This window comes from Copadichromis virginalis, linkage group LG2 (assembly GCF_057382275.1).
Source record: "Copadichromis virginalis isolate Kocher_CV1m ecotype Utaka linkage group LG2, C_Virginalis_male_GT1.1, whole genome shotgun sequence".
Taxonomy (NCBI): Eukaryota; Metazoa; Chordata; class Actinopteri; order Cichliformes; family Cichlidae; genus Copadichromis; species Copadichromis virginalis.
In genome coordinates this window covers 34135513-34147669 of record NC_140619.1, presented here as the reverse complement: position 1 = coordinate 34147669, position 12157 = coordinate 34135513, and the positions used below count along the sequence as shown (strand labels likewise).

Below are 12157 nucleotides of genomic sequence, written 5' to 3'. Positions count from 1 at the left end.
TTTGAAATGATTTTTGGTTCTCTTTAATCTACACAGGGTGAAAAGTATACATACAGGCTTAAATGGACACATACAGCCCCATTGATATTTGGTTAAATGTCTGTTAGCAAGTTGTACTCGAACAGATGCTTTTGGTAGCCATCAACAAGCATCTGGCATAATTCTGGCCAGATATCCGACATCTCTTCTCGGCAGTTCACTTAACTGGAGTTCATTTAAATTCAATTGTTTCCAGTCATAGAGCTGGAATTGAAGCATTATCTAAAAGTTTTCAGTTGGGTTGAGGCCAAAGCTTAATGGAGCCATTTCTCAACAACTCCAGATTCCATAGTCAAACGACTATATGCAAGAATAAGTTTTCTGGATGTGTCACCTCCTTTGCAAAGTCTGGAAGAAGATCCAAACTGTCACTCTCAGATGAGAGGAGATTGGTTTGGTACAACCAGGAGTCACAAAGACTCAAGCATGTCATGAACTGGAAACTGCTGGAACACCAGCATGACTGAGTTTTACATTGTCATGGACTTAGAGGGTGCTGACCAAATTTGCTACTGCCTACATGGACAGGCCAAAAGCCTTCTGGAGAAATGTTTTTCTCAAAATCTGCCAAGAAGAGTGATCAAATATTCAGTCAGAAACTCATTGATATCTGCTCAAAGTGCAAATGACAAATACATTTGATGTTATATGTTTCAGATGACTTACTGCCTTTTCTCTTTATCTTACTTTTCTCTCAGACTACCTGCTGTCTCTGAGCGTGGAGGACAGGCGTCAGTACTACTGGACAACTGACTACAAGCCACTGGATGAGATCTCAGTGTGGACTCCCACTGCAGGTCAGACCCTCAGCATCAGTCACAGTTACCATTCTGTTCACAAAGAGTTGAGTGATAGTAGTGGTAGGGTTTTCCAAGAGTCTCAGATTTCCAAGGTTTCAGATCATTAACAATTATTTTAATACTGGACAGACCCCATATGTAGCTGCTCCGTAAAGGTAGGCATAAGATTCAGCTGCTAAAAAATGCAGTCTGATTATAAACATCAATATATTTTCTTCTGAGTGAAAAAAAATGCTGCCCCACACATCTCTGGTTTTTAAGAGACAATGATAGGCAGTGTGCTCAAACGCTGTCAGGCGGAGTCAAGTTTTTAGAAATGAAAAACTATTTTGTTTTGAATTAGCTGCAGAGCTTTCAGTGCACAATATTGTATTATTTAACATTATATAGGTATATTTAGAATGATGAATTAAGGTGGTGATTTCCAATATGCACTAGAGTGGTGTGCAGCAAGAATGACTCAGCATTTTGAAGTCTGAGGTCATGATCCTCAGCCGGGAAAGGGTGGAGTGTTCACTCCAGGTCAGGGATGAGTTGCTGTCTCAAGTGGAGGAGTTTAAATATCTCAGGATGTTGCTCACAAGTGAGGGAGAGTGAGATTGCAGAGTATTAGCTTGTCCATGACCTTCCTCTGGGTTTCACACTGAATAGAGCTAAGTCAGATTGTTTGATGGTTTGGGCATCTGCTCTAGGATGCCTCCTGATCACCTTCTAGGTGAGGTATTTGATGCATGTCCTGACAGGAGAAGGCCTTGGAGCATCTCTGTTTGATATCTCCATGGATGGATGGATGGAGGTCATACATTTGAAGGGTCACTGCAGATCACTACACTTGCTTTGATGAAGGTTGTGGAAACTAATAGTTTTTAGTGCTTCAATGTGTTTGCTTTAGATTCACTTTGCTATATAAAGGCCTTGAACAATGAAATGACAGATCCCTCTTGTATGAATCTGTATCTCATACTGTAGATGCTTGGCAGGGAGTGTGAGAGTTCTGACAGTCGCTTAAGGATTGAGTGCCTTCCTGGCAAATCATTTCATTACATACACATCTTGTGATCTTCTATAAATGGTGGCAGCCTTTTCCAAGAATTGTTTAGGACATGATGCTTTTTGTATGCGTTGAACTACAGATGTATCCCCTGTGCTGATTTATCAGGTAAGCAAACCTGGTCCTGAGGCTGTTTGTGTCTCTCATCATCAGGTGGTTCGCAGCCAACTGACTACAAGAGGAATGAAAAATTGGACCAGAAGATTTCCCTTTATAACGGCGACATCACCAAGCTTGAGATAGACGCTATAGTCAATGCAGGTATGTGTGTGTGTGTCTATGTTTAAACCTTTGTGAAGTTGTCTATTTTCACACAGGTCAAAATCAAATGTAATTAAAAAATAAATTGATGAAGCTCAATTTTATTTTGCTGTTATTTGACTAAAAATAATGGCTCGCAGTGGTGTACAGATGAAACCTCTGGAAAAGAATAATGTGAAGAAGAGTCAGTCAGAGGGAAACATGAGAAAGGATTATGTTTTTAAAAGCTTGGTGCCAAACTGAGTGCCGCCTCCAATCCGTTTGTGCATTGATGTGCATACATTTAGCAAGGAACACCTGTGAGGGAGGTTCGCGCTGTGATTATGGGTATTATGTTTTCTCAGTGTGTGGGAGATACAACTACAGGGCTTTATATGGTTAAGAATCCTACTGTGAAGTTTTCTTTAAAGTGGAGTACAAAAGAATAAAAGAACAACAGAACGGCTGAGAATCAGAAGATTTGCTGAGTCGCTCCCTGGAAACTTTAAAAGTAGACAAAGAAACACAAAAGCAGAGCTAGCATTCATCTGAAGTCTCCATGCTGGAAGAATTATGGACAGACTCCTTTGATATATGTGAAATTCATATGCTTTGTTTGTTTATGTAGCATCCCCCAGCTGTTTGGTTTAAGAACACTGTATCTTTTAATGTCTGTGCACTGCAGAAAGTGATTATTTTCAACTCCAACTGTTGATATGCATGCATGCATCTGCTGGACATCGGAAATGGCCTTGCTGGCTGCAGTTGGCCTATGAGCAAAAAGGTTGACATTTACCCATGGCAGTGGCTGATGTTTATCTGCTGCGTCAGATCAGTTTTGCTTTGGGTAAATGTTCAGCAATAGTACGATGAAGAACTGGGAGAGTCTGAAATGTCTGAGTTACTGGAACAAGAGGCTGAATAAATAAAAATATAAAACTAAAGACAGACAATAAGTGCAAAACAAAACTTAAAAACCACTCTGATAACGGTAATGCTGTTAACCAAATGATTTTTAAGCCATTTACTAAATTGGTTTTTTAAAATTCTATTTAATATTAAATTATTTAAAAACGGACTAGCTCTGGAACAGAAGAGACGAATGTCTTAATTCCAAAACTACTTGCAAATATTGAATTATAAATAATATTTAAGCTATATCTAATCAGCCGACACATATAACAGAAATCCAATGCATTTAGGCATGGTCGAGAAGTTAAAACTGAAGTTTGGACCATGAGAGTACCCCATTCCCGCCATTCCTGTCAGCTCAGAACTGAAACTGAGGGTATGATTCATACAGTCTCACTAAAATAGGATAATAAAAGTTTGGAAACTTTTTCCTTGTCCGATGAGTCTCCATTTATGCTCTGAAATTCGGATGGTAGGTTCAGAATTTGGTGCAGACGATAGGAAACCATGGATCTTGTCTGTGTTGTAGTTCAGTTCAGGCTGCTGGTGGCGGTATAATGGTGTGGAGGATATTTTTTTGGCCAATGTTGGGTCCATTAGTGCCAACTGAGCACCTCTGATGAATGCTTCCAGCACCTTGATAAATCTATGCTATGAGGAATTAACACAGTTCTGAAGACAAAAGGGGGTCCAATTCAGTACTAGCCAGGTGTACCTAATAAACAGTCCAGTGAATGTATATCTAACTCTTAAAACATTTTTTGGTCATGTCCTCCCATCACTTGTTGTTCTCAGGTTTTAGATAGTAGTGACCATTAGATGGAGCCAGAAGCCACTTGATCCATTCGAGACTTTCTTTTTCCCACAAGGCTGTTTGGGCATGTGGGGGAAATTTAATCGGTGTCTTGGCACTGGTGATGCATCGGGGGAGAGTGAGGCAGGCCAGCATGCCTAAATGATGCTTGATGATGAGGCTTTAGCAGAAAATGATAGATTTTTCACTGGCAGCTGACTGTCAGCAGGTGCGCGCTGTGCCAGCATCCAGTGAATATTTTGATCGTTGACTCTCATAGTTCAGTGTGACTGCTTCTGTTTGTGTGTGCTTGCAAGTAATTATGCATGCATCTGTCTACAAATGTTTCAGTAATTATGTGTGTATACAGTAAGTACCGTCTCTGTGTTTCTGGAGAGGCGACTTTGTATTTTACAAGAGCTTTTACAGAGTCGTGGGATGCAAAGTAGCACAGAATTAACAAGAAGAAACAGCTAGTAAAGTGTCATTTAGCGGAGAGGACGAGGCAAGGTGACGAAGAAAAACCTCAGCAATGCCAGAGGAAACATGACTGAGAGATGGAGCGTGAGAGAGTCACACTGAGTGACAAAAAGCAAGAGGGGAGTCTGGAGGAGTGAAAAGAAGAAGATGAAAGAGACACAGGGAGAGGACACAGGCTAGTATTTAAATCTCAGACTGCATTGCCATGGCAACAAGCAGGTACAGGGTACCCTCAAAGGAGCTTTGGGCGGCAGAGTCCGATCATCCTTTCTGCCTGACTGATTGGCTGCCCAGCTGACTGTCTCCGTGGTCATTTTGTTGACTAAGCTGCTGACCTTTTCTCCCAGTGACTAACTGATTGACTAAGAGGCTTTGAGTGATGCCAGTTGCACTTAAAGAAATATGACATTAAAATAAAAGGAAACATCGAGCAAGTTAATTACGCTCATTTTTGAAATTGTAAACTTTCTGCTGTTGCAGCAAAGCTCTGACCAGAGCGTGCGGTTTTTGACATGTGGAGGAGTGTTGTGGATTTTCTGTGGCTGCTTTGAAAGGCCTTGAAGCATCATTTGGCCCCTAAGGCAGCAAACATTCAATTGAAGCCAACTGTGGCCAATTATACGCTATACTGGCAGGCTGGTAGGTAGGTTGGGAGGGTGGGGGCCTCCAGGCCTGGCTGGTGGTTAGCAATTGATTAGACACTCAAACACACGCACACATATATATGCATGAAGAGAGACACTCGTGTACACGAATGCATAGGGACGGATAAATTAACAGGTTTGAACTTCACGTGCTCCCTTATCTTGTTTCATTCCCTCCCTTCCTTCTCTCCTTTCCTCAATCAGCACTCGTTGATCAGGTAAACAGGGCGTTGCAGGGTGGGCGCTGGTTGTCGTTTGTGTCTCTCTCAATAAAGATTGGATTTACAGTAACCCTCAACTCCTCCTTCCCTCCTCCTCCTATTCCTCCCTCCCTCCTTCTTTCCACACTTTTACTGCTCCTGGCTTCTGCCCACTCCTATAAAACACTACAAACATAAAAACCCACAAGCACTTAAGAGCCGTCCGGGTGGTGGTGGTGGGGGGCATACTGGGGGAGGAGACGTGGGCAGAAACATCCTCCTCTTTACACCCCTCAATCACTCCGTCCGGAGAAGGGTAGGGAGATGGAGGGGAGGATATATTGTCTCTGATGGGCTAGCTGATTAAGATGGATTGCACAATGAAATGTCGTTGGAGTGATGCGTTCTTGGAGTGTGTGTGTGCTGCTACGCAGCAACTAACTTTGCATTAAAACCTTTTTTCAAATTGATTAAATGCAAATTTGTTGAGCTCTACTGAACTGCATTTTTGCCCTGCAAAAGTTTTATTCTTCATTTCCATTTCTACACTTACTTTTAGCCCCCGTAGTGTTTATTATGTTTGACATTAAATGCCATTTATTCTGGCCCACCGTCTTCACTGCGCAGAATAAAATCTAATTGAAAAAGATTTAAAAACTGAACCGATAAGTTCTCTCAGTATTTTTGTGTGATGTCCTTTTTTTTTTTTTTCCGTGGAGCTAATTCGGTGCGTTAAAGTAAATGCAGCAGCAGAGTCAGCTGATAAATCTTTCAGGCTAGACTATAAAAAACTGTCCCTAAAATTAAGCCGTGCACCGTCAAGAGATAAAGAATATTCCGGTCCTATCTCAGTCTTCGCAGCTGAACCACTTGTCTTCGTCACAATTTCTGCTTGCCAGGAGTCTTTGTGTGTGTGTGTGTGTGTGTGTGTGTGTGTGTGTGTGTGTGTGTGTGTCACACCTTTACACCCTTATTTAGATGTGCTGTTAAGACTACATATATGTAAGTCTGCATGTGTTCCCTTGCTTTTGCCAGGAGCACACATGAACCCAGCTCTAACTGTATGTACGTGTTTGATGTGCTTTGTCTATGAGTGGTTTGATATGTGAGCAGGTATCCTGTCATGTGCATGTGTGTGCCTGTGTGGGTGGATGAGATAGGGTCTCCCAGGTTTTCCTCTGCTGGTCAGAGATAAAGCTGTTGGTTGGCTCTGCTAACCCACCCACTGTGGCTAAAGCTGAGAGATACAAGATTAGAGCCAATAGTTTTCTCGGCCCCCAGGTGACCGACAAGAGGGAGGAAGAGAGAGTCTGTATGTGTAGGCTGGACTTGTAACATCCCCCTGGATAAGAAACCTAGAAAAGGAGATGGATGGATGGATAAAGGAGCAGGGGTGGTGTTGTGAGGGACAAAAGGTCAGGCATTAGACAGGTGAAAGGCACTAACTCTTCAGGTCACCTAGGATTTCCACCCCAAACCGTCACGTTACCGTCAGCGCAACATCAGCTTTTTGAAATAAAAAGTGTGATCGGATTGATGAACAAACATTTCTTGAGAAAAGCTGGGAGATTAAAAGCCTTTCATGAGTAATTGTAGACCGTCAGGGAAAATGGAGATATTCATAGCGTTAACTTGAGATGCTGATCAAAGCCTGAAGCTTAACTCTTCGGGAATAATAATAAAGGTTTAGGTGTGCAGTCGATTCAAAGGTCAGAAGGAGACTCAGCTCAAAGTCAAATCAGCTTGAGTGAGTACAGTTTCAGTATTCTGTTTCACAGAAGAGATGCATCTTTGTTTAGGTACATATTTACATGAATATAGGACAAATCGTCACACTGGAGAAGGTGGAAAAAGCACGAGGCCTTTTTGCTCAAAAGCCCACTGAAGCGTTGGTTTTCAAAATGGTTGAGGATTAATGAATTGATTTCAGGTTTAAAAATATTCAGGCATTATGCAGATTTTTCTCCCAATGGCATCTTTCCTGGTAATTAGTCAATCAACAGAATTAAGTGCTGATCTAAATTCTGATTTTCTTTGTCACATTTAATAGTCAGTTTTCAGCCGTCTACAGCTACTGGTCTGTTTGTTTGGCAAAAAACAAGGAAATTAAGGGTCTTGCTATGGCTTGTAAAAAGATGCAACAGTGATGAGATGATAAGTAGTTTTTTACTCTTTGCTTTTGTCTTGTAGCCTAAATTCTAGGTTGTCAAGAATGACTCGGTCTGAGTGCCGAATAGGAAAAAAAGTGACTAGTTTAAAAAAAAAAAAAATCTATTTATTTTTTAATAGACCATTTAACACGTAACAGTCAATCTCCTCAAAAATTTCTTCTCTAGAAGGAAATAAAAGGGCAGGAAAAGCAAACAAAATGTTCAAATTGAGACCAAAAATACGCCTCCATTCAGTACAAAAAATACAGCAAACAAAAACTGCATGGCTCTCGAAAAACAACTATTCAGGCCAACTTTCTGTTAGGTCTTTAAAATAGTTTGAAAAGCTTCCCCAAGCCCTTTCAAATGTGTTTGTCTTTCCGCGTATATGTTATTTGTCTGTGTTTTTCCTTTTTTCTTTTCAAAAAAACTGACATTCATTAATGCTTGCTTATTTTTGTTGCTCATACAAACTGAACAGAAGAAGCTTTTGAAATTACTTTTTCACATGTCTCTGCCAAACAGTGTTCCACCAGCCCAGGGATGTCAAACTCATTTCACATTGCAGGCCATATGCAGCCCACTTAGACCTAAAGTCAAGTTTAACTACATATTTAATCCCTGGGAAAACGTGCTCCTGTAGTAAATGAAAGAAATCTGTCAGCGTGACTATTTGGGCTTGAATTTTAAGAGATAAATGTGTAAAATTACAGAATAGTTCTGGTGACTCATTTCCCATAATGTCCTCTAATTATAAAACAGAAGGCTTTTACTAAGTCACAGAAAATGCTGTGTACACATTGTTAAAAAAAATACCTTTCTCAAGTAGGACATGAAAAACAAGAACTTTTCTGTCATTTAATTCATAATCTAATCCTTAATTACTTTCGTGTAGTGTAAATGGCCAATTGAGATGTGTTTTAGGAGTGAAAGCTGAAAAAATTCAGTTAAAAGTCCAAAATCTGTTCACTCACATTTTCCAGAGTTGTCCAGTGGGTCGGGTTGGAGTCTGCACCGAGCCGATTCTGGCCCCTGGGCCTTATGTTTGACACCTCTGCTCTAGGCTTGTACATTTAGTACAAAGGCATTTTTGAGTTCCCTCCCCAGACGCCTTAACGCCCACTCACATCCTGGGCCATCTGACCTCAGGAATTCGCATGATAAGTTGGGGCCAGGTTTCACAATGAGCTCACCCGAAACTCTGGCTGATTGGGACCCACACCCAGTTTCACACCTTGGCTCAGGCGATTAGAGGATCATCAGGGGGTCCTTTTGTCCCTCTGTGGGGGGAAACTCCCACTAGGTTTAAATCTGGGACTCTCCACCATTTGACCTTAGAACTGAAGAAGCTTCTCGGATGAGAGGTGAAACGTCTTCAAGCAACTTAAAGAAGTCCAGACGCTTTTCTTTGCAAGCTCGATGACCTGGATGACTGAGAACCTTCACAGACATATTAATGGGGATGGCTGTTCTTTTATTTTTTTTTAACACCAGCTGCATTTATCAGACTCGGGGAGGTTTAGTCTGCTATGAGGGCGGGACTAAAGAGTTGAAACTGAAGATAAATGCTCCCTTGGTCTCGCTCTGTGCGGGCTATATTACAGTTTAACATGAACCGTGGATTAATGAAAAGTACCACAGTGCATTCTTTCAGTGTTGCTCTCACGGCCTGAATAAAATGTTTCTGCTCTCGGCCTGCAGGCCCCACTTTGAGAACCCTGGTCTTAAATGATTAAATGCTTGTTCTGTTAATTGAGAAAATAATCACTTCATTAATAAACAATGAATATAATTGTTTCTTGCAGCCACAGCTCTTTTTTTCTGATGTTGTTGTTGTTGTTGTTAGTGAAGATGATCCATATTTAAAGGCTTGCTCTGCTTGGCGGCACTGCAAAAACTTTGTAATATAAGATCTGGTTCCTGCTCATGATGTAGACTATAGAGCTCGAGTGAGCAGACACAAACACTGTAAATGGCTATTAATGCTTTTTTTCTATAACGGTGGGTAATTTTGAATTGGGCCGTAAACAGAAGTGATACAGCAGAAGCCGCACAAGATCAGCTTAATCTTTTATTATTACATTGTGTATACGGGTGGATGCATGGTGGGAGCATTAATAATTAAACAAAAGTGTTTTTTTAAGCTTGGATGCTTCCTTCGATTGAAATATAAATTCAAGTCAGTGTTGGGGCATCTTTTATTGATTCCAGAGAACTCCATGCTTGATGATGTCCTGTAGCAATAGCAGGGTTGTGGGGGGCCTATGGGTTATAGAGGATGAAGTTATTGGGAGTGTTGGGGAGTTATGGATGAGCGGACCCAGACGGATGGACAAGCAGCAGGACATCGACTAGAAAATGCTGGAGGAAAAAGGTGAGAGGGATGTACTCTCTGATCCTGTTTGGTGATTTTTAAGAGGATAAAACAGGCGAACCCTTGGCGCTGCAGGTAGAGCCCCTTACAAGAGCATTACCCTACAGCGTCACACTCCTTCTGCAAGGCTTCTCTGATTCTTAGCTGGCTTTGTCAATGGGGCTTAGTGCCGTGCTTAGCGCCAGAATCAGCCTGGCAGACGTCGCCGTTTTTTTTTCCACGCTGCCGGAGTGTGTATGGGAGATTGTCAGGCCTGACGTTGTTCTAAATTGCTTCAGCGCAGCTAAAATTATTTCTTAGATTTCACCTGAGCTGCACTTTCCTCATTTGACTAGAATGATGGGGGACATTCAGTGGGAATCTTGCATGCTTAACCACTTTATGAGGGGATTTTCCAGCATCAGGCCAAGGATTAAGTTTTCTTTTGTTGTCGTTTCTTTTTCTTTTTTTTAACTGATCTACTGTATCTGGTCCAGCTTCTGGTGCTTAAGCTGGTAATAGTGTAATAGTGTGTTTGTTTTAAGTATGTACATAGTGTAGCTGTTATTAGAGGATAATCAAGTTGTAGCCAGCTGTAGTAATTTTATTTTATTTTTTTAAGCAAGAGGAATGAATGTTTTCAAGGCTTCATAGACACCCTTCGACGTCTGCCAGTTAGTCACCAAGTCACACGTTTTACTCTAGGGAGGCAGCTTGTTGTGATCCACCCGACCTCTCTGGTAGTAGCAGGGGTGTGAGGGGGGAGGATTGATGGAAATCCCAGAACGGACCTAGTCGTGCTGCTGAGGTCTCTTAGGCCCCACAGCGTTCTCTGTTTCCTGCAGTTACCATATATCTAACCCAGAGCACTTGTCAGGTTGTGTTAGGACAGGCTCATATTACAAGATGCAAAATGTCACACTAAGTTTGCTGTTGCTGACAAATATTTCATGCGTGTATGCTTTAGGAAAGATGGAACTCAGATGCTGCAAAATTATAAATGTCCCGTGTGTTTTGATGATTAGGATTTCAATTGAGAACCAATGAAACTCTTCTCGTTGCCTTCAGCTTGCTGGCATCTGTGAAAACTAAGCCAGAGTTGTGCTGTTTACTCTAAAAGTAAAACGAGTCCATATGCCGCTCTTGTGAAGCAGAGCAGATCCCTCATGAAATGCACTGTTTCTCCCTGCTGTAGTAACTGTACTTATTTAGCTCCAGTTCCTACAGCAGTATCCCCACTGCACTGGCTGTTTTGTGAAGCACCGCTAATGGACGCGCTCTTACAATGTGCCTGTCAACTATCTGTATACAAAAGCACTACAGAGTCAAATTGGCATCGCTGGTGTAGTTTCAGATTGAGAGCAAAAATGATGTGCTGTCAAAACTTGGTAACGACACGCTCTCCCCCTCCTCTTTCTACCAGCTACTAAACCGGGATCACTGTGGCGAGGATTGTGCAGACTCTGCCAAATGGAGACATAACCTGCTCTTTTCTTCTTCTTCTTTTTTTTTTTTTTTACTGTAAAGAGGATTTACTGTACAAAAAACCAATAAAAGAGAAAATCCATCAGAGTAAGATTGAGCTGTATGAAGCGAGTTCAGGCAGCGGTGGTGATCGGCAGGGTCAAAGACGGGGCTGATGCAATGTTTACCCATCATCCAAAGTACTACTATTACAGAGCAGAAGTACATTTAGCTTTGTTTTATTCCTCTGTAGGGTAGAGCAACTGTAATTGATTTAGACCACTACCCAACTGACAAATGATCAAGTTATTTTCATAATGGATTAATACGTCAGATGCAGAAGTATCATCAGCGCCGTCTTGAAATATCAAAAGTAACAGCAGTAAGCAGCAGGGATGCCCTTATTATTGTGTTATATAGTTATGTAATGCTGGATTAATGCTGCCTCTTATTGATTTATGTTAATCAGCTTTTAAATGTTGCAAATTTTAAAACCATTTTTAAGTTGATCAGATTTTTAGTAACTAGTGATTCCAGCTGTCAAATTAATGTATTGCAGGGAAAAGATTAAAATGTACTTGAGTAAAATTATAAAATGTAAATAGTCATTAAATGCATAAATACCTCGAAACTGTACTTGAACAAATGCACTCTACCACTGGTGCTTGTTCCAGACAGGCGGCCCAAAAGGTGAGACAGTAAGTGTTTTCCTCAGCGAGCTCCTTTAAGAGAACACATGAAGATCAAGTGAGGCGCAGGAGAAATTGGAGAGCTGAGATTTCAGGGTTTCAAATTGGCTTCTTCTCCCAAAAACTAGATTTAACACCTTCCCAGTAAAATGTTCTTCAGTGTTGGAGTTACTGTGACACAGCCAATAATCGGTGTCGGGTCAACTCCTTAGAGATGTAATCACAGTCCGCCCACACATTTCAGTTTGACAGTAACACCATAAGTGAAGAGCCTGTCTGTGAACTTCAAGACAGCGGTAAGGACACAACGTGGGCATCGCAGGGTCTCCACAGAAAATAAGT

General features: G+C 41.4%; 1 protein-coding gene across 2 annotated transcripts in view; it reads left to right on the top strand.

Moving 5' to 3' along the window:
• macrod1 (mono-ADP ribosylhydrolase 1) overlaps nt 1-12157 on the top strand; it is a 149366-nt gene that overhangs the window by 1161 nt on the left and 136048 nt on the right. For both annotated transcript variants that reach the window (XM_085431419.1, XM_085431427.1), the window contains exons 2-3: nt 738-836; nt 2044-2151. In XM_085431419.1, coding sequence (XP_085287545.1) covers nt 738-836; nt 2044-2151 — 207 coding nt within the window. The remainder of the gene's footprint in view (nt 1-737; nt 837-2043; nt 2152-12157) is intronic.